The following is a 26,318-nucleotide window of genomic DNA, read 5'->3' as shown; positions in this document are numbered from 1 at the left end:
CAACAAATATTCACTCAAACGATTGTATCATATTCATTCTAATTGTTTCAATCTCTATAATGATTTCTGTAACTTTATTGAATATGCTTATGGATACTTGACTTATATGTAAAAATAATGTACAATCATTTGTACCACGGATATAAAAAAATATAAAATATAAATAAAACAAAGAAATTAATAAAAAAAAAAACTCAAAATTTCAAATTTCATAGACTTTTCTTGAATGTGTCATACAAATCCACAAATTGTCATTATTTATAAGCAATTTAACAAGTTAAGGTGGATTATATAACCACCCAGACGGAGTGTTTTTAAGATATTTGGCATAGAAGTTGGATGAAAGGGAAAGTGTAGGGAAAGTGAGACATGGCTAGCATAGATGATGAACATCTATCTTACTAATATTTATAATATTAATAAAATTTTATGGAAAAGGTAGTGTATATTGGCAAAATATGCACTAGATATATAGGATTAAGTTTTAGAGAGGAGATATAATTTATTTATTAATATTAAAATTTTAATTTATTTTTAAAAAAATAACTATGTAGACATTTTATTAATATTTTCATAAAAAAATTGTAAAATTAAAACCCCAACAATTGTTTTGAGGATGTTATTCTAACCCTTAGGGAAAAAAAGAACACTCTTTAAAAGTATTTTAAGATGGAATAGACAGAAACGGCAAATAACAAAATATATTTTGGTTAATAAAATTTTAAGTTTAAATTTGAAGAGAAAGGTAGAGATTTGTAATTTGAATCATTGGAAGGGTAAAAGAACAAAAATAAAAATATATATATATAATAGAATGAAATTGATAACGTTTGGCATTCTACACTCATTTTGAACGACGTTGAACGAATAAGAGAAATATTTCTCATAAATACAAGTGGTTCCGTTGAACGACGTTAGCCATTTGAAAGATGATAATATTATCAAACTTTTTACTAAAACCCTAAAAGACCTTCCTCTGCCCTTTCCCCCCTGCCCGGCTGCCCCTTCCTCCTCTCTATCTTCCATTTCTTGGGGACTGACCTCCAAAGCCTTTGCGAAGCTCTCCGATAATGGCAACTTTTCACCTCACAAATATCTCGTCTTCTTCTTCTTCTTCACTTCACCCTCAATTTCATCACAAGACACCCTTCTTTCCCTCCAATTTTCCTTCCCCTTCTATTGCCAAGCGGAAATTCCCGTCTCGGAGACACCATCTTGCTGTTGTGGGCTGCTCATTTTCCCCTATGGAGTCCGCTAAGATTAAGGTTGTGGGAGTTGGTGGCGGCGGCAACAATGCCGTTAATCGCATGATTGGCAGTGGTTTGAAGGTGAGTTTTTTCTCCTGCATTGTGTAATTTTCGCTATAAGTTCGAGCATGCTCGTGTAGATTTGTGCATTTCTGAAATGAAGCCGGTTATGGGTTTTAGCCAGTTGGTTCTTACGTCTTCTGGTGATGAATGTGTTTCTTAGTGTTTATATAAAAAATTCTTGGAACTATTATGAATTTTTTCACCATTCAATTAATATTTGTTGCCTGGCTTTAATGGAGACTGATGGTTATGGTTATTGAGTTTGGTGTTAGGGTGTTGATTTCTATGCTATAAATACGGATTCTCAAGCTCTACTACAGTCTGCTGCTGAGAATCCACTTCAAATTGGAGAGCTTCTGACGCGTGGTCTAGGTCAGGAACTTGGCCTTTTTCTTTGCTTCTTTTGGCCTTTTGGGAATGTGTTCTGAAGTTTGTGTGACTATGTACCCTTTGTGGCTTAAGTAGTTTTCAGTTGACGACTATTGATGAATGTGTTTGACTCTCATTGATTTGTTTCTTGATAGAGATGCAGGTACTGGCGGGAATCCACTTTTAGGGGAACAAGCGGCAGAAGAATCAAAGGAAGCAATAGCTGGTGCTCTCAAGGGCTCTGATCTTGTCTTTATAACGGCTGGTATGGGTGGAGGCACTGGGTCTGGTGCAGCCCCTGTTGTTGCCCAGATTTCCAAGGAGGCCGGTTATCTGACTGTTGGTGTTGTTACTTTTCCATTCAGTTTTGAGGGAAGAAAACGATCATTGCAGGTAGGTTTTTTCTCCTTTGCTAGGATGAATAGTTATTACCAATTTATTTATTGATTGGTTCCTTTGAGATTAAATGGACTCAACCTCTTCCCTACCTCCCTGGGGTTTAGATTATCTTAGAGATGTGGTGTTTCATTGGGTGGGGTGGGGGTGGGGGATTACTGGATATTTCCATTGAAGATCACTGTTTGTTAGCAATATCCAACAAGTCAATGGTTGGTGTTCTGCCTATTGGGGGTCTTTTAGTTGTATAGTTGCGGAGTAAGTTGGGTACCGATTTTACATTATGTTTTCATGGAAACAACGGTTGTATTTAAAATATCATTCTCTTTTGGTTTTGGATAACCTGGGGGTGCGCAGGCCTATTCTCATCAAGTGATATAAAAGATTTTACCTCCATAATTCTTTTCTTACATTTCAGTGTTTATTTCTTCTCAGGCACTGGAGGCCATTGAAAAGTTGCAGAAAAATGTTGACACTCTTATAGTGATTCCCAATGATCGGTTGCTTGACATTGCCGATGAACAGACACCTCTTCAAGATGCTTTCCTTCTTGCTGATGATGTCCTACGTCAAGGAGTACAAGGAATTTCTGATATAATTACGGTGAGAAGTGTTTGTAATCTATTTCTTTCCTCCACATTTGTATGTGAGACGAATGTTTGGTTTGAGTTAAAAGAAAAATAGAGAAACCAATTTGAAATGAACATTCACTGTCGTGTTTGATGAATTGGAAGAGAAGGGTCATGGTGTTGCAAAATTTAGAGGTTTTAGAGGAAGCTTAAAGAAGGAACTAGAGGAATGGCTTCCTTGAAGATGGGATTAGATGATAGCTGAACGTCAAAGTTAAGTGATGGTGCAGTCACAACGTTGATTTCTCTCACTCTCGCTCAAAGTATTGCACAAAAATGCTAGTACTGGAAGAAAGAATAGTTGTGTGTGCACTTGGCAAATTGCACTTTACTGGATTCTTATGAGTGGGGAAGTAAATTAGAGAGTTAAATTGTTAGTTTCTTTTACTAATGTTTATCCCTGACGCCTTCGCTGATAGTATTTGATTAGTTGCGACTTGTTTTGGAGAAGGTGGTGACTAGAGAAACCTTTGAGTTTGAGGGAAATCAAGGACTGGTCTTTACCATGGTCCATGGGAATGGAGAAATCATTTGATGTTGTTTTCTCCTTTTTAACAAAATTTTCCAAGCTGGTCAGAGGATCTTCTGTAGGGGGGAATCATGGGTGTTAATGTGCGAGATTGTTGTTAGAGGACTAGGGGGGTCACTGATTTTATCATTGAAGCTCACATATTTTTCTTCATGTTGAAGTGGAGTGGCTGTTGTGGATCTTGACAGAAGTATAGAGTTATTTTATACACCGAAGGACAAGCTTGACAAAAATAAGGTTGTTTGGAGTCTTTGACATAGAAGTATTGGGTTATATTATTAACCCATGGATGAACTTGACTGATAGAATAAAGATTGTTTATCTTTTGAATCTATGGATACGCTTGACGGAACAATAGGGTTGTCCAACAAATCTACAACCGCCTACCAGATATGAGAGCTTATGATGCCTGTTCTTGTCCTGTGCAACTATAGGGGGTAATAAATTTGATATACAGTAATACAATCCACCATTAACTTCGTTTGTTTTGCTTGACGTTGAGAAAGAGAGAAATCCACTTATTTGAAGAAGAGGATCATTCTCAGGTTGTTCTTTTGACAATATTTTCTTGAAGTGAGAGAGAGAGATTGAAAGCTAGAGAGAGGGTTTCTGGGAGAGTTAAAGATTAAGAAAAAGAGGGGGAAGTAGAAAGAGAGTGAGCTGAGATCATTTTATGGCCCACAATACTAAGGAAGGAGACTAACAGGATGATGGAGCTGACCTCCAGCCTATTTATATATATATCAAAAATTGAATCATCGAAGCACATTGCCCTACGCCTCATCCCTTTTGGGATAGGTGTGCCTAAAGGTGGCATGCCTTTGCAAGTACACACTTTCATGGACATTTCAAAACACTGGTCGATGAATTGCTTGCCCACGTACCAATGTGTTTGTTGTGTGGCACTGGCTGTGTTGCATGCATTGCAGGTTTTTGTTGGGGCCTCAACTGTTTCCAACTTTTCTATTGTTTATATATATATATATATATTTTTTGTCAATATTATAAGTACCTTTAATGAGGAAAAAGTTTGCATTTGTGTCATTGCTAGTGGTGTATTATTTATTTAGTATTCATTTCCTCATTTTCCAGATTCCAGGGCTGGTCAATGTGGATTTTGCTGACGTGAAAGCCGTTATGAAAGACTCAGGAACTGCAATGCTTGGAGTTGGTGTTTCCTCTAGCAAAAACCGTGCAGAAGAAGCAGCTGAGCAAGCAACTTTGGCCCCTTTGATTGGATCCTCAATTCAGTCAGCCACAGGAGTAGTATATAATATCACTGGTGGAAAAGACATAACTTTACAGGAAGTGAACAGAGTGTCTCAGGTTATGAACTTTTTAGCTCTTTTAACTTAATGCGTGGATTGTTTGATATTCTAGCCACCTTGCTGACTTATGGCTGTGCGGTTTTCTTGAATTGTTCAGAAATTTGAATACAAACTGATGTTTTGTTTGGGGATCAATAATTGGCAGGTTGTGACAAGTTTGGCAGATCCATCAGCAAACATAATATTTGGAGCAGTTGTGGATGATAGGTACAGTGGAGAAATCCATGTAACTATAATTGCAACAGGGTTCTCTCAATCCTTTCAAAAGACATTGTTGGCTGATCCCAGGGCATCAAAACTTATTGATAAAGTGAGTGGAGGAGGTCAAGAAAAAAGTAGCAAGGCTTCAACCCTTCCTCTTAACTTATCGTCTGCCGCTTCACCGACAGTTCCTAATCGAGGTCGAAGGCTCTTCTTTTAGCCAACATTCCCATTCTTGCAGAATTTTCATCTGCCTTAGAAATGCCTCGTGAATCAATGTCTTGTATATGTTATGTTCGTGCAAGTTTAGTTTAGTTGTTTTGACTTGAACGACAACAGCCTTAACAAGCATCACCTTCCTTCCTACTGGTGCTAGTTACATTGATTTGTAATCAGCAATTTTTCATCTCTTGAATCAAGTAATAGGTTCGTGATTTTGATTGTGAATATGATTGTCTTTCATGTTTTTGTTCAAAAAAAAGATCGAATGATTGCAAATTACACTCTATGGTTTATTACACCAACTTCTTATCTTGCTTATTAAAATAAATTGTCATACGAAATCTCTCTCCGTAATGATTCAAGCACCCTTTTGATATATCTTAGTCATATTTTACTTCATTGTTATAATTGTTTCCATGAACATATCTTTCCAACGAAAATCTGCCATGCGATTGTTCATCAAAGATTTCACCTTCTTCAGTTCAAATTTTTTTACTCCACCATTAAAAAAAGAAATTAAAAAGTCTCAAAATTCACCAACCAAATTCTTGTATTCCTAACATGGACTCAATAATCATTTTCTATTTCTATTGTTTGTAGACACGAAGTAGCAAATTTGATTCAAATGCTCAAATATCCCCCCTCTAATTTCTGACATGTTCATAAATTTCTTGGTAAACTATTATTACTTAAAAACTACTGTTTTTAATTTTATGTAGACGTGGTTATAAGTATCTTATCTTCCAAACATGAAATGAGCTAACAGAAGTTTTAAATTCGAATGATTAGAATCCAGAACAACGTCTTTGATTTGTATGAATTAGATACAAAACCTCTCCAACCCTAAACAATAAACAGCATGCAACATTCTAAGGAATTGAACAATTCTTCAAAAGGTTTCAACCACCTTTTCAAAATTCATAGTGTTATAATTACAACATGATCACATTCTGTACCTACACAATCTAGTTTGCTTGATGTAAACATGAAAAACAACATATTTTATAAGGAATTTTCAAAATGGTTCACAAAAAGAAGGATAGCTCGGGTTTTGGGATGAAAGAGAACAGATCTTCCCCAAAAAGTTGAAAAAGCGAAGTTATCAATGGCCCAGCATCCAAATCCTCTTTCCATGCTATAGCAAGAGCAGTAGAACCTTTAAATCCTAGCTCACCTTCCCTACCTGGCCTCGTTTCATTTGGGAAATTTCGAGCGACACTGATGTTTGAACCTCCAAGTGGTGTTGGAAGCCCTGTTGTGGCTCCTTGCATATCGACCATCATGGAGTTCATTGGTATTGCGCCCAATGTGCTATCTGTTGCCATCTTTTTTAGTGCTGGTTGCTGCACTGAGTCGTCCAAAATGGCTTTGCGTTTATCTACAAGTTAAATGGTAGAGTAAGAAGTTGATGGAATTTTGATAAAGTTTTATGACAACTTTTATCTTCCATCATGGAATCTCTTTGCAGCCCAATTTCCAAAAGAAAAAATGTACACAGAAACCACACTTGGCCTTTACAAATAGCCCGAGAACAAACTTGACATCGACCATGTTGTTTATTTAGGAAGTTAGGATTGTCACTTTATTGTAGTAGTATGGTTGATTCATTTGATTTTGCATTAGATTCCACATAGAAATCATAATCCTTAGAGTTGGGATAGGGGAAGAGATCATACTTGAAATTGTCTTCACAACTTTCCCATTGATATTTGCATTTATCTTCGAAGTACTACGCATTGGTGGAGATAGAGAGAGCGAGAGCGGAAAAACCTTCAACCAACCATGCATACACTTACCAGCTGCATCCTAGGAAAACAAGGGTTTGTTAGTCCAAACTTAAAGATACACGCTTCAAGGCTTGTAATAGTAATCCATACAAGCAAGGCTAAGCATCAATTGAAAGGTAGATGACACATGAACCAACCAGTAACGTCCTATGAACTTGCCAAGCTTCATGCCTCCTCATTTCATTCTTTTGCTTCTCCATCTCTAGATATTGCATATAAGGTTCAAGATTTGGTAGTATAAACTGGCGAACCTATTCATCAGTCAAGATAGACTATCAATTTCACCTCGATGAAACCAACATGTCAGACATGGAAAAAGAGGCAAATGAGTCTTCGAATTTAAAAAGAGAGACAAAAGTGCCAGATTTTGGGTTTGAAACCCACAAAAGCAAAAGATGGCAATCTTTCACTCAGTTGAAATGATAAGGATAAATAAAGGATTTACCACATCAGGACCAAGATCTGCTAACCCCCGAACTGCGCCATAATGCTGAGGCAATAATTTTGAGGGGTCCAAGAAAACATGGAGAAGAGTCTTTGTAACACGAGGTTGAATATTGTGATATACATGTCCAAATCTGTAAGTGAAAAAATAATATCATAAGTAAAAAAAAGGAGAAAAAGAAACACAGAGAAAATAAAATGACGAGGTCTAAGCATTCCCGCACTATAACTTTTCTTTTTAAGGGGCAACTTGTTTGACTTTACAACTTTTGGGTGTCAAGGAAACTCGTAGAAAATTAATTCGTAGGTAGATGGCTACCATGGATTGAACCCATGACCTCTTAGTTAGTTATTGAAACTTCTTTTTTTCTACCACTAGGCCAACCCTTGATGGTTTTTTCCCGCACTATCTTGAAGGCAAGGAACGCAACATTATCTCTATGTGGGTTTTTGCATGAGCTTTATACCAAATATATTGGAACAAGAAAATGATCTAAATCAAAAGAATGCATAACCTTTTTTCAAGGAGGGAATGTCAGTGTAATAGCAATATGATTTCCTATTCTAGCAGACAAGGCATCCCAAAGTTTAATTTCTAAATCACAGTTTAAATCATACATTTGAAAAGAGGAAGATTACAAGGTTTTTCAACCTGCTTTACGACGATGATATTTGTTAGAGAAAAACTACCATGGTATAATAAAAGAAAGATGATCACCTTTTGCATATCAAAGAAACCAGGCTTGCTGCTAAGTCTCTAAGCTCCCAATGATTGTCAGACAATCTTTTACCTAATTGTTTGGCAACAAGGCAGGTTATGATGGATGGCATCAATTGGTGTAACTGGAGAAGAAAACAATATACAACATCATAATAAATTTATCTGTTTGAGTGGATATTATCATCATCAAATCAAATCAATGGGAGGCCTATAAAGAAGGAAATTTTAAAATTTTTATGATAACGTATAGATCTATCAGCAAAGTTTAGTGCAATTGATAAGCAGATAAATTTACCATTCTTCCATACTCACATAAGGTGCCATATGAATCTGTGGATTTCGAAGAAGGCACCAGACCATCCTCATCAAAGCAATCAAGAGTTGACAATTACATAGATTTTTTGAAACCTATGATGTAGGAACCATCAGATCAACATGACTGGAAATAGATCAATTTCTTAAAAAAAGTGTTGAGAATGAAACGGAATAGATCTTAGGGTACCTCATCGGCAATGAAGCAAGTGAAGTATGGAAGCAAAGGCTGAATTCCTGAGTCAACTGCCAGGCACCTTAAAGCTTCTCTAATGAGAATAGACCCAGACTTGTTCAAGATAAGACCCGTTATTTTCTCAAAGTAAAGCTGCAAAAGAAAAAGGTATAAAACTCTTTTCTCAATATAGATTACATAATTTCATTCTAAGATACTGCACCTGAAGATCCCTTGAAATCACATGCTTAGTAGGTGCTTTAGAGTCATAAGGAAGTTCTTCCTCCTTCAAGTCGGATTTCTTTCCATCATGGGGTTCTACAAGAAAAATGGATGAACAATCCAAATGACTTTGTAGAATTGGTTTTAATAGAGTATGTTCAATGGTCAAATGAATACCAATGCACCTTAGACCTGATCCATATAGATCAAACAAAAAAATAAATCGCACTGGACAAGTGAAAAAACCACCTTCAGTCAGCAAGCTCTCTGGAACTGCAGGCTGAACACCTTCAACTGCCAGCCAGTGAGTAGCAACTGATGTATCAACCGTTGCTTTTGCTAAAGGTGACTCAATAACCTGCAAAAAAACATACACTTGAGTGGTTAAAGGATCTTATATATCAAATAAACAGGAGCATTTAACATGTGTGTAGCTCTTACATTATTTAACTCCACATCCTTGTCATCAATGTAAAAGAGATCCTTGTGTCCAGCAGCTCTTTTGAACCGCAAGCTATCGCATGCAGCAAAGCCATATATTGGCTAAGGCAAGATATTCATAGATAAAAATAGGGTCTATTAGATGTTGGTCATAAAACCCATAGAACATGATATAACACATACAATACATAGCAAATAAAAAATGTTAGTATACATGACTCAATGCTAATACTAAATGAAAATGTGGCTGGATAATTAGTTTACTAGATATTGAAACAAACAAGTAACACTAGCAAATTTACTGATTAATAGAAATAATAGTCAAACATTCACTACCAATCACAATACCAGAAAGTGGAGAAACTACTGAAGTTGGATTTTTTATGAATAACTAATGATCATGCGGTGAAAACAGTTAGGTAAACAGAAGCAGTTGAGTGTTTGATGCAACAACTGAGAAACTACTTCAAATATTTACTTTCTAACCTTGTTGAAAGAAAATTAAAAATTAAAAGAACCGATTACTCAAAAGAGAATTCGAATAGCAGCACTAGAAATACTCCTCAACATCACTAGTGAGGAAAACAGGGACAACGAAATACCTAGATCTATCAAACACAAAAATTGGAAAATATTGAAAATAATAACAAGAAAATCGAAAATACCTAAATCAAATTCCAAACGGATGCTAACTACAACAACAAAAAGGTAAAAGAGCGAAGAACGCAGCTACCTACACTGCCATAACTCACCTCTAAGTTCCGTAATTTAAGTGCATTATCAACATCACTGGAAGAGAGAACAGTTCGCTTTGAATGACGCATGCATTTAACTGCCTCCTGCATTTTAATAACAATAGAAATCAAACAACCTTCAAATACTAAAAGCCCTTCCAAGAATAATGAATAAGTTCTAAACAATATGCTTGAAGCCTAAATGTAATACATACATACAATACATCTAACTTCCAGTGAAGAACAATATCAAATAACCAAAAGGAAAAAAAGAAAAAGAAGAAAACACTCTTATCTGTAATTACATCTCCAGCAGCGATGTAATTGATATGCTCCTAATCTAATAAAGCATTAAATCCTCAAAAGAAAGACCCAATCTGTAATGAGAATACCTGCATGATTTCACGGACCCGGTACTCGACATCGGGAGTGAGTGCAAGAGCAACCTCAGGGGAAAGGTTGGAAATCCCAATGCTCTGCGCAACGATTTCAATCGATTCCTTCGGAATAACGCTCATATTATCGAACTATGTATCTGTAGGTGTAGGTGTTGGTGTTGGTTTTGTACAATTTCCCTAATAGGTACAAATTCTACTAAAGTAGCATATACCTTTGCATTCGACAGAAGACTTACAAATTGTTAGGTCATGAACAAGAAGCAATGAACTCGAGAAAAAGGAAGTTGCAGAAAGCTCATAGAGAGAGTAAATTCTACGAATTTAGGGTTTAACAATGAGGGGATTGAACGCACCTGAAAGGAGGAGAAGGTTAGCAGCAATGGCGGAAAGCACCGGCCGGTCGTTCTCCGGTTCAGAGGCTGGCCGGTTGGGTCCGTTGAACGCCATGAAAATCATTAGTCATTACTATAAATAGTTTTGGTTCAATTATAAAAATTAAATTTTATTTTTTAAAAATTATATGAATCAAATTCGTAATTTAAAATTTTAAACAATGTATGCTTTATATTTTTTTTTTAGTTTGTTTTGTTTTTGTTTCATATTTGTATTTTTAATTTAAACTTTTGACTCATTTTTGTTTTATATTGCCATCTGTAATTTAAACTTTTTATTCATTTTGGTTTTAATACTTTTAAAACATTTATTTTAATATACTTTGAACTTTTTGAATTACCATTTTTTTCTCTTAAAAACAAAGTGACCAAAACTATCACTTTTCAAAATGTTATAAAAGACATTTCTTTTAAATATTTCACAAAAAAAATTCGAGTTTGTGCCTTACAAGATTTCTTTTTTTAATGAGTGACAAAAAAATCAAACCTCAAACTCAAATTGATGGTCATATTGTCCGGTTGAGTTTATACATTTAATTAAAGAAATGTCTTGTTTTTTCAAAATTAAAAATAAAATAAAATCCAGTTTTCTTCCAATTATGACTTATGAGTCCTCGTTTCTAATAAAGTTGATTAAGATTAAACATTCCTTTAATAAACTTGTTAAGAACAACAAAGTCAAGAATAACCATTGTAATGCAGGCTGAAGGTGGTAGCTAAAGACCAAGATGGACCAAGAAAAGGGTTGGCCCAAAACAGAATAACACACAACAAAATCTACGTACAGTTACTTTTTAAAAAAATTTATAAAAAAACGTAGAACAAAAACTTTTCATGCTTTCATTGAATTTTAATAACTCTACTAACCTATATGAATTCCTTTTTTAAGATTTAACTACCATTCAAGTTTTTTTTTCTCCCTCGTTTAAATGAATTCCCATTCCACAAGACAGAAATGAAGCATAATACAAGCTAATATAACTGGACAGTTCTGCATTTGATATTAATCATAAAGTGAAAAATCTTATATACCCATATGATTGTTTAACATTTACAAGTATTGGACGAGCAGCCATATGACAGTGATAAGAACCACAATACCAACCACAGACAGAAGCATTCCAAAGCAAGAGCAGCTCCCCTTTGCTCGCTTGTTCATTATACCCAACCTCTTCTGCACCCTCTGCACAGATAATTTGAATAAATTTAATGCTTGTTTATCTTTGATTTGATGTGAAGATTGTTATGAAATCATACATAGTCTCGCGTTCACTAGAGGTCTGGAACAACCTTGATATGTGTGTGTGTACAAATGTGTATATATACAGCTAGTAAGAACAATAATCTCTGTAGGTACTGAGTCTTTGGGATAACATCTTAAAGTAAAACCATGTAAGGAGAGCTTATAAAGTTAGATAATATCATGTTATTATGGAAATATGGAAATGCACAGATCCTTCCAAGATATTGGCTTCTTTGAGATCAACATGTAACAAATGTTAATAGAAGGAAGAAAGCAAACAACATTTCAGTGAGTGATTTAGGACTTGAGGGAGATCTCAAGAAAGGGAAGGGGTCTATATACCGGTTTATCTTGTAGTTTGGTTTACCTTTTATCTCACACTATCTCAAAATCCTCGGGCACAAATGATCATCAGGTTTCTTCAGTTGAATATTCTTTTATAACAGTCAGTTTCGTGTTCAACGTAGCATGCCCATACCAATTAATCAAATTTTCTTGTCATTGTTGTTAAAGAGGCATCACTTACATGAATATTACTACATTTAACTTCGACTAGTGAGGATTTACCTCTACATCCTAAAGAGATCTATAGCCAACAAAGAATAGTAGATAAGGATTTTACCGCTAATTGAGAGTCTGTAACATCAACATGTTGATCCAAGTCATCCTGTAGAGAAAAGGACAATTAGATGACATGTAAAACCAAATCTAGCTGACACAGAATGAAGTATTACATAATGCATAAAGCAAACAAGAAATCATACAATTAGGCGAGTGTGAAGACTGAGTTCTTCATTGACTGCTAATGCAATATGTTTTGTACTTGTAATAGTCTCCTCCAGCTTTTCAAGACCTTCATCTTGCTCTGTTTCAAAATCATATCAGGGACGACCCAAAAGGGAAGTATATAAAAATTGTGAGACTAGAGTTGTCCAACAAACTTACCCTTCATGATTTTTCTTTGAAAACCAACAAGTCCTTGATTGTCTAGTTCAGCTGTCTTGCTCATTACATCTGCCGATTTCATCTCTGGGCCAAGTAAACTGTCTCGGTTAGCAAAGTTTGACATGTTCAACGTTGAGGCCATCTGCTTTACTTTTGATCTCATCTGAACAAGCATGTCTTTACGTCGATTTATCTCCTTTTCAGACCTGCATACCACAAGAAATGACGAAACTTGGACTTAGGAATTAGAATTATGGTTCAAAATTATATAACAATTCAGAGAAAATAAATTCAATTTTGGTCCCAAAAGATTTTGGCTTTGTGTTTCTTTCGCTCTTGAGGTTCGAAAAATAGTTTTCGTGTTTTTGTTGAAGCATGAATCAAAGTCAAAGGACAAATCTGGAAAGAACTCCCTCGTCTTACTCCCCTCCCCTTAGTAACTCTCATACTATGATGTAGTAGTGATGAGGAAGGAGAGCAATGGTATTTCTTGTGGAGGCAACTGGGAGTTTGGCAATGGAAATTCACTGAAGATGGAGAAGGAGAAGAGAGAGAGAAAGGCACGTGAACTAAAACTAATAAAAAGTACAAATATAAATAAAAGCCACCACATCATTTAAAAATTTCCCCTCAAAGATATAATGTTATTTTGCGTCATTTATAGCTCCATCTTCCAAATCTCAAAACCAATGTTTCTTTTGATGTCTCAGGGATAGACACTGAACTCATACCTCAAAACCAAAAATGTACTTGGTCTAATAATGAACTAGTCTAACTAAAAACTATCACTGAAATTAATTTGTGTATATATCATTCTCAACTACTCATTCCTCTAGAACACGGAAAATCATCTAAATCCCAAGGTTAGACTTCATATGAATAATTATACTCAACGTTTAATTCAAAGGAGTATATGCATGACAAAAACAGAAGCCAAACCAACACGCTATAACATTATTATAGCACTATGCAAATAAGAATTTCGCTAAATTCAATCTAAGATACAACATACAGGGGCTGCTTTACAGGAAGTTTCAACAAAAGGGACTGTAAGCCATCAACTTTAGTCCCCAAAATTGTGATCTTCCTCCGAATGGCCGAAGCATGACGTTGGGATTCCGGTCCAGTTGCAGGAAAGGAACTCCTTTCAGAAATCATGCCATTGATATCATCACCAAGCTTAGAAGCTTCATTATATTCCTTTATCCATAAATCAGAAGGTGCCATCATCAACCTAACAAGCAGAAACACATTAATAACAGTAAAATGAACTCTTATCATCTCCATTAGTTAGACTAACAAATACTCCTAAAATCAATGTTCAAGGTATAAACTATGATCTGTCCAAAAACAAGCAGCTAAATGTTTTTTCACAAATTTTTTCTTTAAATTAGAGAGAATCAAAGCGAGTTTGCATGTCCTTAACCTAATCCTAAAACCCTAGTCCACATTATGATATTTTTTCAGATGAACGCCTTGATTTAAACTCAATCTCATCAAGCTCTTTATTACTTAACAAGTTACATCAGTCATTATTGACCATTAAGCTAACCAATGGTGAGTGAGTTAAAAATTTCCAAATGACATGATCAAATATTCAAAATTCATAATATCAACATGAGTATGAGTATAGCCAATTTATAATAACCATCGACCACAAATATTAAAAAATAAAAATGGGAAGAAAATACAACGGAAAATGATGACAACTAACCATATGACATAATCAGATGAACAATTCTACTTCTCTCATTCATCTTACCAAAAGAAAAACCGAACAAAAATCAATCAAAATAATCTACAATTCTGATCAGAGAAACCCAATCCAATGCAATGTCGGGCAAATTCCAGAAAATTGAAGTCCAAAATCAAAGTAGAATAGAAGGCGAAAGGAAGCAAAAATCCTAAGAACAGTGAATTTACCTTGTGGGAGGAGGAATTGAAGTCTAATTTGAGTTGAATTTTGATCAATGTCGTATTGACCACGGCGAGAGCGGTAGTCAAACTCCCTTCGTTGACGTCTTCGTAAAACGGAACGGGAATGGCAGGGGAAACTCCATTAAAACTACGTCGTTTTCCCCCTTTTGCGTCATCCCGTTTCGTTGGCTTGCGTCGATTATGGGTTAGTTATTTCATTAAAAATATATATATACACTTTTTAGTTAAGAATATATATATATATATATATATATATATATATATATTTAATATTATCTCCACTTGGACGGCCATAGTGTACCGTGGAAGAAAAGGGAATACACGTTTCTAAAATATAATTTCATTTTGACATCTTTATAATAAGGGCAAATTGGAATTTGTTCTTTTTATTATTCCAAATTGAAAATATTTTTCTTCTTATATATTTGATTATTCTACTCACCTTTTATCGGCCTATTAATTAGTTATTGAGAGAGATTAACAATCCTGAAAGTACAAATTCATGATAGTTATACCTTCATCCATGTGTGCATAGGGTTTCTCTTTTTTGCAAAAGTCTACCACGAGTTTCTATTATTAACACTTGGATAAATATTTGGACATAGATGGGGTCTTTTTATATTTTTAGGAGTAATTGTTAGTTTAGCCCGTTAATTGTCATTAGATGCACCAATGATTGGTGAGCCATTAGAACAATTGGTAAAAGAAATTGAGCATGATTTCAAAGAACAAAACTTTGCAAATGAAATAGAAACTATAAATCTGGAGAATTATGACATGTACAAATTTCATAACATATTTACCTCATTATCTTTTAGAACAGTAACCCTACATTTTCAAATGTGCACTTCAAATTCTAAAGTTGAAACTGATTCAAAATATTTTATCCACTAACTCATCAGTTAATACAAATCATGAGAGTGAATGAAATCCAAAAAACAAGAAAGAAAGAAAGAAAGAAAGAAAGAAAACAGTAAGTTTGAACAGAGGCAAGGTATAATCATCAAATTTATAAAGGTGTGTTAAATGTTCAACAATTAGTATAAGGGCTGTTTGAAAGCTTTGAATAATCAAATGTTTTCACAACACAGCTTTGTGGGGGAAGGGGATGGGGGAGTGTCAGAATTGAGCCATTTTTACCCCAAATATAATTAGAGATTAGATAAACATACATCATGGGACTTTCCTCTTCAACTAAAGGATTAAAAAGAAAAAATTGAATGTAATGCAAAATAGTACAGTTCAATTTTTCCTACTCCATCTCTTCAATTCTTTTTTTCCTTATTTTCTTTCAGGGTCGAGCCGAGGCGAAGGATGATTTGGTGTTTGAGACCGCCGAGAATATAAACAACAATCAGAATCTGAAGTCGGGATCGACGTCCATTGCCCAAGCAAACTTTGCTAGAAGAGATTTGTTGAATATCTGTGGGAGTAGGTTGTGATTGTGAAGAACAAAAATGAGAAGGAAATTCTTGAACTCCATAAGAAAACAAGATATAGACAGTTTGATTCAAAATGTTTTGCCGTGTGTATCATTAATGTTACAAAATTATACTCACCTTTTCAATTGGGACTTCATGACGTTTACACCATGCGACTGTGATCCGAGGATCAAGGTAGTTAATCTTTGATGTGCCTAACGCCACGGTTTTCAAATCCTCTTTAGTCTTCATATCCCGCTCTATCTTCTCGATCTTTGCATTCGTTTGGGATATTTTCTTCTCTAACCTGTAACATGAGTTCCTAAAAGTTAATTAAGCACTACAAATTAATATATTAATGTAACTTTTTTAAGTCAATGAAGAAGTTTACGCTTCCGGGGTCAAGTTCCTCTTTTGCTTTCCATCAGAACCTTTTAAAGGGGGCTTTCCTTTCTTTGCTCTATCTAAATCAATTTTCAGCTCTTTCAGAATGTCCTGCACAACAAATGATGGAGAAACTAAATGCACTGGAACCACAAAGTGAATTGGCAGCATCATTTAACCAAGGTGGACGTGGATCGTGAGAAAAATATGGTTATTACCCTGAGCTCAGAGATTTTCTCATTCAATCTTGTCATTTGTGCCCCGTGTGATTTTGAAACAGTCCGCTGGTGATTACAAATAATTGCAACCTGTAGTTCATAGAAAAATTGGTCAATGTCAAATGGCGTGATATTAGACTAGTAAAACCCTGAAGAGAAGCAAATTTACCTCCTTGTTTGCGTGCTGGTATGTGACGATCTTTTCTGAAACCTCTCCATTTTTGGTTCCTCTATTCAACTATCATGGAAAATGTCGTAAATAATCTTATTAAATGGATGGAAAGAAAATGAATATCACAAAAATAGCAGAATGCCTTGGGAAACAAGCGTAATAATTTCTATGAACTTAACCTAGATCAACTAGACCTAAGTACATCTGTTAAAATTCCATGCAAGACAACCATTAAACTGCTCTTCTTCATCCATGCAAGTCCCAATCCAAAAGAATAAAACTAACTTATCTGTGTCCACGCCCAATTATGTGAGTTTTGAGTGTAGATAATTGAGAATTACAAAAACAATATTAAAAAAACAAAAAACCACACATCCAGTGTAGAAGGGGGTCCCAATCGAAAAGGCCCACGCCCAATTAACTGAGTTTGGAGGCTAGATGGATAAGTGAAGACTGAAGGAAGTAGTGTTTGGTTTATGAGAATAAGAAAATTTTGATTTGCTAGGAAGGAAAGCCTGGGAATAAGATTAGAGTATCTCATATTAGGATTACAAAGAATGGGATTGTGAAACCGCACCCAATAGACCCATGCCTAAGAATCAAACATCCTGCTAGAGTTATTTTGAAAAGGATAGCTTTGTTTACCCTCGAAGATTACAACAAACATTGAATTCACGAGTCCCCCACAACAAATTATGGATAGGTGAAAAACTGATGCTCCAAGTATATTTACCATATCATCAAGTGTGATAGAAGCATTATATGTACGAAACACTTTTGCAGTGAGGCCAGGCATGAGATCCTTCAGATGTGCATTCAATTTACTCGTATCCAGCTTGTCAAAAAGATCATCGGTCCCACTTTTTCCTGAAGCAAGTAAAAACACGACTCTACAGCCTCAGCAATGCCATCAAATGAAATGAAGGGATAAAGAAAAACAAACAGATAAACAAGCGCACCGCTTTGAAATTGTGTGATTGCTTTGAAAACAGGGAGCTCGACCTCAACAGTATTTTCATACCTGATTGAATCTTTACCGAGAAAGTTGAACTGAAATAAAGAACCAACTGGTCATCTCTTGTGGGCGTTAAAAACAGCACATCTCTCAAGTCTCAACTCTCAAGCTTTTATTTCAATAAGCTTAAAATTTACCTCCAAAAGATTTGGGGGCACTGCTTTGACATTCTCTACTTTCAGTGTACAGCAGCCAACTGTATCAGCTTCATCGTCATCCTGCAATAATGATCAACAACTTTGTAAGATTTCCAAATTAAAATTGTTGAAAAGAATAAAATAAAGCAGCCATGGGAAACATAAATAGGCTAGATGACATTACTTTCTCATTCCCAGCCCTGAGAGCCAATTTATCTATGAGATAAGTAGCAACTGCAATTTGTCTCCGTGTAGGATCTTTGCTCGTAAAATCCTTTGTATACGCATTCCTTATGTTTTTTATGTAGTCCTACACAAAACAGTAATGGTTCAACAGACGTGATGATTCCACACTGCAACTTCAACAAACAATTGTAAAATTATAATGATTGGCATACCTTGAGCATCCTTGCTTTCTCATATTTCTCTTTGTCACTCTGGCCTTTCAGCGAACTACTAGCAGCCAGAAACACATACTTGAATTCTTTTTGATTTATTGGATCATTCCAGAAAGCCAACCATGTGACCGTATTGTCATGTCTCACTTCCTTCCACCTGTTGAAAAACCAGAATTTAATGAAAATGAAACAACTGAGAAATTCTGAAACAGTTTAGGTATGTATCTCGTGGATTTTAGAAACACAAAGCCCCTTATTTTGCAATATTTTAAATTGAACTTATTTCTGGTGGTGTAAAGAAGAATCAAACCTTTCACCAGGTATAGGACACTCAGGGATCGGAGCACCTTTTCCAATATTAATTGTGATGTCACTGGGGCAAATGCGCCTTTTCAATTTCCCCATCTGTAAAGACAACCAAACTTTAAAAACTGAATGAAGTAACAAATCTCCACATAAGGGTAAAATATGAACATCCAAATACCAAAACAAATACGCCAGTAAATTTGTAACCTTCTGAATTCAAATTCTAAATATGGTACCTTTGGATGTTCTCCACGGCCTCTGAACAATCCAGGCGGCTCAACTCTAAAGTTTCCAACCTGAGATCCATATAAGAACAAAAAGAAATGTGTAAATGCCCCGGTGGAACAATTCAATGGATAAGATCGCAGATAAAATCGATTGTGGAGATGAACTTACAAAGTACATGGTACCAATAGCAACTCTGACATGAACTTAGTAATTTAGAATGAAGCAGACATAACAAAGTGTAAACAAGTATATAACACATGAGTAACGTAGTTAATCAAGTATTACCACAAGTCAACAGTCCTCTAAGCTGGTATTTACAGTGAAAATACTCTTATTGCTTGCATCTAAGTAGTGCATCACCAAGCTTTTGAATTTAGATAACTATGACAACTTTATTGACACTAGAAGTGGAATTTTTCTTGTTTGGCTTTGAGAACAGCAGACAACATTATACAGTTTCTCTCACTTCAAAACAAACTATTTGAAATCAAAAAAAAAATCCCTAGACTGTACAATTGAATGGTTCAATGGTTGATTTCAATACTCCTTACAACTCATGAACGGCATGTGAAATTAATAAAAAAGAAAAAAAGACTGTAGGACCTAAGTTGTGGCCAATTGCTGATTAGTGATAACCAAAAAATGTAATGAGTCTACTACTATATCCCTAATTGAGCAACATTCATTCACTGAGTGCTCTAACATTGACTACACTGTACTATCGTTAAGAGGGAAGGTTGTCAAAGTAAATAAAGAATATCCTCGATACTAGATTCTTCCAGAAAGCAAGCAAGGTAAATGAAAATAACCTTCTCCTTAACCCCATCAAGAATAGCCCACATGTACTTCTCCTCTTGTTTCAGTTTCTCCTCCTTCACAGCCTTCTTCTCCTGGACAAACAAATTCCAGAAATGAGAAAACAAAACTAATGAAATTAAATGCCCTGAAAAGGGGCTCATAGTTGGCTTCATACAAAGTTAAAGATTAATCAATTAAAGATGGACAGTCATAAAATGTGCATTAAATTCACCCATATTTAGAATAGAATACAAATTAAGTTGAAATAGAGTATCAAATAGAAATAACTATTATGGTTAGACATTTAGTGGAGCAAAGGCACCAAAAATAAAACGTCTTGAATGATAAATAGTTCGTATTTCCTTGTAACAAAAATGAATCACATTAAGAAATATGGAACAAAGGCACCTTCAAATACACCTTCGCATTGTATCTATACAACCAAGTCATGAAAAGAAAAGCTAAAAGTTGAAATTAAAGCAAAAGCTCTAAAAAAATATAGGACCAAAACAACAAATTATGGATTTTTGAAAAACCTAAGAACAAACCATCAGAAAAGAAGTCAGTAACATTTAGAAATGAAACCAGTCATTCTTTTTCATTGAAGACATCTTTACTTCTTTGGATTTGCTAATGAAAAAGTAAAGTGAGACTGAAGAGAGATGCTGAAATGTGGAATATTGTTTCCATTAAACTTATAAAGATAAAAAATATATATAAACAACCAGGAAGATTGGAACATTATGAACTTACTTCTGTAGTCATCTGTTTCTTCTTCTCCTTTTCCATTTGATACCAGTCATATATAGGGGTGAAATCACAATCATCCAAATTTTGAATGACATGGTTTTTCCCAAGTAATTTGCGCCAGTCATTCCAGAAATTTTCTTTGAATTTTGGTTTTAGCATATAATCTGTATCCTTCATCACAGCAAACATGGTTGCAACCTGACAACAGCAAATTTTCATATCAACCAAATTATTTACCACAATACAAAAAAAAGATGAACTGCACACGACATAAGTTACATGCTAATATAGTAGTAGTAATAATAATGATAACAAAGAAGATGAAAGAAACATGATGTGCATGCAACACGTCAGGTAAAGGGGTACCTCCTCTTGTGGCGGAGTCAAATCAACAGGCTTCCCTTTATAAAGCATCTTCACCCCGTGTGTCTGGTATGGAGGTGGGAAAATGACACCATTGTGAACCAAGGTGGTCCATTTTTTCTGTCCATCGCCGGCACTGGGCAGCAACTTTGTGGACTTAACATATTTAGATTTCTTGACTGGCTTCTTGGATTTTTTGAATGTTTTCTTGATTGAAGAAGAAACAACTTTTGATATTGTTGGCTTAGAACTTGATGACTTATTCACTGTTGCAGACACCTTCTTCATTCTCTGTGAAATAGGAATATCATCGTCGTCGTCATCTACTTCTTGTTTTGCTTTCAATGATACTAGCTTGCTATTCAAAGGCGAAGATGAATCTGTAAGCTTTGGCTTTTTTGTTGGAAATTGAGAAGGGGAATGGGAATCTTCATTAGGAAGAGGTCTCTTGCTAGAAAGAACAGCAGGCTTTTGTAGCTTATCCCTTGAAGTTGAACCATTCTGATGAACTTTTGGAACCAATGGTTTCTTCTCATCAAAACCATGTTGTTTACTACCCAATACCCCTGAAGCATGCTTCATTTGAAATTTTGATGACAAAGGAACCTCATCATCAGAATCTGCTAATGATTTTTTTACTTTATTCTTTGGTACTGTTGATACAAGCCCTTTATTGGGCTGGTTGGGGTTCCCTTTTAATCTAATACTCAATGGTTTATCGTCTTCAGAGTCGCTATTCTCTTGACTAGGATTTATAGAAACATTCTCCTCTTTCACCACAGCGTTTACCAAACTTTTTGGTCGGCTATCCATAGAATGTGAAGCTTTCAAACTAGTGCCTAGTGATTTAGTAAGTGGTTCCGGGATAGGTGAAGACCTGGATGCTTTCTGACTTCCTATTTCGGATCTCATGGGTGATGTCTTTGGCAATGAAGTCATCCTCTTTTGATTATTAGAGCTTTGCCCATTGGTTGAACATAAATCAGAACCCTGCCTCCCTGGTAACTTACTCAACCTCTGAGCTTGTGAATGCTTAATTTCCGAATCTAACTGATTTTGCCTAGATGCACTAGTCCTTTTAAAAACTATGGGCATGTTGTCCTCATCGTCGTCATCGAACATTGGAGCTTTTCCAAAAGTCTCAACAGCCATTACGCAGCTATGTTACAGAGAACCAGAAATTATTTTACATCAGTCTCTTGGATGATGAAGAACACAGAGGAGTTCAGTTTCTGCACCAATAAGAGCCTTTCCGTAAACACTTAAACCTATAACAATTACACTAAAGAAAAACCTTCCTTCCCTCGTAAACACCCCATTCATCAAAGAATGATAATTATAAAAAAATTTAAAAAAACACAGGGGCAAAAGGGTAAACACTTCAACCACAGAAATCCAACAAAAGGGTGTTCATTACTCAAACTAAATCACCCAAAACAAGCCTCTAATAAGGCAAAGCTAAACCTAGAACATTAAAATAAGCTAATCCAAAGCAAAGCAAAGAATCACATAGTACAAAAATTGAATTTAAAAAATTAAAAAAAAAAACAACAACAACAACAACCAAGTAAACCAGTTCAGAAAGACCCGAAATTAGATGGGTAGGTTAGGAATGCAAGAAAAGAAAAGGAAAAGGGAAGCGAAGTAAAGGGTTGATTGAGCTGAAGCAGAGTGAGATTGGGGGAAATCTAAAGCTAAAGAAGAAGAGTTAAGAGAGAGTACCTGAGGTGAAAAGGGTGTCCGTTTAGAGGTTTGAAGAAAGGTTCAGTGGGGTTGTTAATGGAAGAAATTGAAGAGAGAGAGAGAGAGAGGGTAGTGCGAGAGAGAAGTCGAAGGAAACCTAAAAAATGTTTGTCGTGAATCGGAAAAGGAGAAGGAGGGATGGTTTATTTGTTTTTGCACAGAGAAAAATAAAAACGAAAAAAGAAAGCAAAGGAGGGGTCTTCCACCCAACAGATTTGTGGTTCTTTTATGCAATTTCATCTTTCCTTTCTTCTTAATCAAAAACCATAACTCTTCTTTTTCTTTTCTATATTTATTTTTTATATATATCATATATTTCGTTTTCCTTTTTCTTTTTCTTTAGGGCTTTATCTTCCATGAAATTAAGACATACTGTTTTTTAAATCTCTTACCATTTTTTTTCTTTTAAATTACATTATACTTCTGCCTTCAAATCAAGTTAAATTTTGGAAACTAGGTTTCATCTCGTAATTATAGATCCGATTCGAATTCCGTTTGTCGACCAATCTCATTTTTTATCTTTTTATTTTATTTTATTCGAATTTTTTACTCTAATTTATGTCTTTTTTAAGTGTAATAGTTGAATTCTTAACCAAAATTCATAAAACAAAAACAAGTTGATAACAAAGAAATTTGAAGGTGGAAATGATGTCTATTCATAATTGAGCTTGTATTTGTATTTTTTTCATAAAATTTATAAACACGTACCTATAGTTTTGAAATTATTCTATTATTATCTATTTTCATTAATAGCTTAAAAATCCATGCCAAAATTTTTAACAATTTTTAAAAATTAGAGGTTCACACAAAATTTCCAAAAAAATATTAATTAGTGAAGTTGAAATTATGTTTATGCTCATTTGATGCGACATATTTTGTTCTTAGAATTTGATCATCTATTTTGGAAATGTCAAGCACATGATGCGACGTATTTTGTTCTCAAGTATTTTATCATCTCATTTGGGAAGCAGGACACGTGATGTTCTGATTATTGGAATAATTTTTTCTATATTTTTTTAGTACAAGTTTTATGTCTCCTCCAATGAAAGAAAAGTTATATGGTTGGTTGGTTTCATGAGCTTAGGCTTGGTTGGTCCTTAGATTAGACTCGTGACTCAACCACATAGATTTTGAGTTATATTTAGCATTTGGTTAAATTCTGTTTTTTTTTTGCTTAATTGGACTTTAGTTCAAATAAATAATATTTATTTAAACAAAAGTAATTAACTTATCAAATGATTATGGATAATGAAAACATATGAGATAATGGCTAATTTATGTCTCCGATCTCAATTTGGGACCCATGTCAACTTTTAATTAGTTTCAAATTTAGTTATTTGTATTTTTTCATTGACAAATGACGTGACAATTTGTGATTTGTCCAAAATTTCTTATTCAACAATTAGCTTTTTAAGATTTTTTAAAAATTTAACTAATAGTTCAATAATTCCCTCTAAGAACGAAAATCGTTGTGAAGAATTGAGAGAAAATAGACTTGATTAAAAAAAACAATATATTTATAAAAAGGGACAATAAAAATAGCTCTAAAAAACTTGTTTTATTGTTTGTTAAATTTGGCTAACAATTTAACCATTGTACTCGAAAAAATACAAATAAGAAAAAAAACAAAATAGTTATTAAACAAGATCTTACTAACGGAATAATTACAATTAAAGGTAAAATGGTTTTGAAAAATAAAATAACATTGTATTGTATTTAACCATTTCAGGTTTCATACATTTATGATTTATGATTTATAATTAATAGCGCATTTAATTTCTTTTTTCTTTTGCTAGGTTATAGAAAATGTGAATGTACTTTGTTTCCAAAATATTCCAAATCTACTAAATTTTCCGAATAATACCTTTGATCTTTTTACTTTTTAAAAACAATAAATGTATTTATTGTTAGTTTTTAACCCATGTTTGATTTTTCAAAAAAGTAGACTAAAATTTTCATATTTCATTACTCTCCTCAGATATTAAAAATACTTCACCTATTGACTTCAATTCTTTTAAAAAAATTATAATACATAGACAATTTTAAAAATAGTAATGAAGTAATCCTAACATCAACTATGGTTATTTCTATGCAATTTGATCCTTCTTTCTTCTTAATTTACGCAAACTCAAATTTGAAAAATTATTTATTTTTTAAATTATTATGACATGTGTTGATGTTAAATTACGGTTAAACATGAAAACTAATAATAGAATGGTAGGGATGTATTTTTATATGAAATTTGATATAGAATTTACCTTAGTTTAGGTAGAGTTAGGATATGAGTTTTTTTTAATATCAAAAGATAACCCAAAGATAAGTTATCTTTCAACTTAAATGGGCTAGAGTGTCCTGATAGGTTGGTTTGGGCTTTTGACCCAAACCATCATATTTTCAAGTTCCGGCCCAAACTATCTTTGAGTAGTGATTTATTTTTATTTGTTTTGATGATTTTGCCCTTAATTCCAGTCCACTCGAAACAACGTGATGTTATTAGTATGTTTATATCATGTATTTTATTTTGTTTTGTTTTATATATCCCTCTTTTCTTTTGCTTTATATATCTCCTAAAATTATAATAATGTAATTGTTACCGTGTGACTGAGATAATGTAGAACAATCGACGTCTTCAAAATGATTAGTTTAGAAAATATATATGAGTCGCCACCAATATTTTTTACGGTAGGATTGGACACTTAAATAAAGTAAACAATTTTTAGATAAAGTCATAAAAAAATGGTATATGAAAACTAAAGTTGAGTTCGGGAGTCATTTAGAAAATAGTGGCTAATTTTCAAATCGTCAATTGAAAATATTATTTGATTTTTAAAAAACAACGTTTTACTTTATCTCTCATTACTCCAAAATTTAAACAATTATAACTCTTCTCTCAAACGCATATTATCATAATATTACAATAATAATTTTTCTCCCAAACACATATTACCATAACATTATCAATAATAACCCTAAACCCCAAACACATATTATCATAACACTGTCGATAATAACCATAACCTCAAACACATATTATCATAACACTTGGATTATTATAATCTTCTTCATAACACTTTTTCTCCCCCAAATGCACCCTTAGTTTTCTCTCTCCATTTTTTAATGGAATCTTGAAGAAAGATAAATAAAACAACGAGAGTAGTAAGATAAAGAACTTTAAAGGAAAATAAACAAAATAATGAGAAGAAGATGAAAAAAAAATAAAAGAAAGAAATATTAAAATTCAACACACTAAACTCACTTGTTGTTTGAAGTGTGGATTACTACGATCAAAGCCTTCCTAAACACCTCCAACTAGGTTAGAGTATTTTATTTGTGTTAGATTATTGACATTGTAGGGAGTTTTGGGAAGAAAAATGAATATTTAGGGTTTGCAAGAAGAGAAAATAAATTGGATGTTGGAATCAAGATATGAATGTTAAGAGAAGTCCTAGGGTTTATATGGAAGATAGATGTTTAGAAGAAGAAGAGAGGATGTCAAGGCTGTAAAAATTTATGGGGCTTTTTTGTCTGATTTTTTTTTTTGTTTATCGTGCATGAACGAGAGATTATTTATTGCCAAAATCATATATTCAAATGGTTTAAAAATTTTAAATGGTGAGACTTTTTTTTTAAGTTTCAAATAATATATTTG

At 34.1% G+C, this 26,318-nt stretch overlaps 4 protein-coding genes across 8 annotated transcripts; 1 reads left to right on the top strand and 3 right to left on the bottom strand.

Moving 5' to 3' along the window:
- The first annotated feature begins 933 nt into the window (after window positions 1-933).
- Window positions 934-5,263, top strand: LOC101222908 (cell division protein FtsZ homolog 1, chloroplastic). The gene is made up of 6 exons (XM_004149539.3): window positions 934-1,328; window positions 1,583-1,682; window positions 1,843-2,072; window positions 2,511-2,678; window positions 4,326-4,559; window positions 4,707-5,263. The coding sequence occupies exons 1-6, from the start codon at window positions 1,071-1,073 to the stop codon at window positions 4,980-4,982; spliced, it is 1,266 nt and encodes a 421-aa protein (XP_004149587.1). The 5' UTR covers window positions 934-1,070; the 3' UTR covers window positions 4,983-5,263.
- Window positions 5,264-5,766: 503 nt separating this feature from the next.
- On the bottom strand, window positions 5,767-10,715 carry LOC101204807 (transcription initiation factor TFIID subunit 6). 2 transcript variants are annotated; one of them, XM_011652205.2, is made up of 13 exons: window positions 10,572-10,715; window positions 10,213-10,430; window positions 9,839-9,925; window positions 9,087-9,188; window positions 8,895-9,003; window positions 8,647-8,741; window positions 8,439-8,576; window positions 8,249-8,344; window positions 7,934-8,058; window positions 7,217-7,349; window positions 6,909-7,022; window positions 6,661-6,790; window positions 5,767-6,362 (listed from the first exon to the last, which is right to left on the bottom strand). In XM_011652205.2, the coding sequence occupies exons 2-13, from the start codon at window positions 10,336-10,338 to the stop codon at window positions 6,010-6,012; spliced, it is 1,608 nt and encodes a 535-aa protein (XP_011650507.1). In that variant the 5' UTR covers window positions 10,339-10,430; window positions 10,572-10,715; the 3' UTR covers window positions 5,767-6,009. The 2 variants fall into 2 exon arrangements, with proteins under 2 accessions (XP_011650507.1, XP_031737496.1); XM_031881636.1 differs by having other exon boundaries at window positions 10,213-10,355; window positions 10,572-10,683.
- An 851-nt stretch (window positions 10,716-11,566) lies between these two features.
- LOC101223140 (syntaxin-52) lies at window positions 11,567-14,911 on the bottom strand. Of its 3 annotated transcripts, none has more exons than XM_004149540.3 (6): window positions 14,722-14,911; window positions 13,811-14,032; window positions 12,799-13,004; window positions 12,618-12,718; window positions 12,476-12,520; window positions 11,567-11,793 (listed from the first exon to the last, which is right to left on the bottom strand). In XM_004149540.3, the coding sequence occupies exons 2-6, from the start codon at window positions 14,026-14,028 to the stop codon at window positions 11,662-11,664; spliced, it is 702 nt and encodes a 233-aa protein (XP_004149588.1). In that variant the 5' UTR covers window positions 14,029-14,032; window positions 14,722-14,911; the 3' UTR covers window positions 11,567-11,661. The 3 variants fall into 3 exon arrangements, with proteins under 3 accessions (XP_004149588.1, XP_031737716.1, XP_031737717.1); XM_031881856.1 differs by lacking the exon at window positions 14,722-14,911 and adding an exon at window positions 14,513-14,714 and having other exon boundaries at window positions 11,589-11,793; XM_031881857.1 differs by lacking the exon at window positions 14,722-14,911 and adding an exon at window positions 14,561-14,710 and having other exon boundaries at window positions 11,589-11,793.
- An 803-nt stretch (window positions 14,912-15,714) lies between these two features.
- On the bottom strand, window positions 15,715-22,904 carry LOC101222429 (DNA topoisomerase 1 alpha). 2 transcript variants are annotated; one of them, XM_011652204.2, is made up of 16 exons: window positions 22,649-22,904; window positions 20,930-22,085; window positions 20,567-20,761; window positions 19,825-19,905; window positions 19,024-19,083; window positions 18,792-18,886; window positions 18,482-18,638; window positions 18,268-18,393; window positions 18,084-18,164; window positions 17,891-17,981; window positions 17,665-17,798; window positions 16,929-16,997; window positions 16,760-16,849; window positions 16,549-16,652; window positions 16,296-16,464; window positions 15,715-16,159 (listed from the first exon to the last, which is right to left on the bottom strand). In XM_011652204.2, the coding sequence occupies exons 2-16, from the start codon at window positions 22,076-22,078 to the stop codon at window positions 16,091-16,093; spliced, it is 2,670 nt and encodes an 889-aa protein (XP_011650506.1). In that variant the 5' UTR covers window positions 22,079-22,085; window positions 22,649-22,904; the 3' UTR covers window positions 15,715-16,090. The 2 variants fall into 2 exon arrangements, with proteins under 2 accessions (XP_011650506.1, XP_004149585.1); XM_004149537.3 differs by having other exon boundaries at window positions 20,930-22,158; window positions 22,649-22,882.
- Between the last annotated feature and the right edge of the window lie 3,414 nt (window positions 22,905-26,318).

The sequence above is a fragment of the Cucumis sativus genome, chromosome 3, assembly GCF_000004075.3.
Source record: "Cucumis sativus cultivar 9930 chromosome 3, Cucumber_9930_V3, whole genome shotgun sequence".
Taxonomy (NCBI): domain Eukaryota; kingdom Viridiplantae; phylum Streptophyta; class Magnoliopsida; order Cucurbitales; family Cucurbitaceae; genus Cucumis; species Cucumis sativus.
The sequence above is the reverse complement of the archived record's forward strand: the minus strand, read 5'-3'. Positions and strand labels throughout refer to the sequence as shown.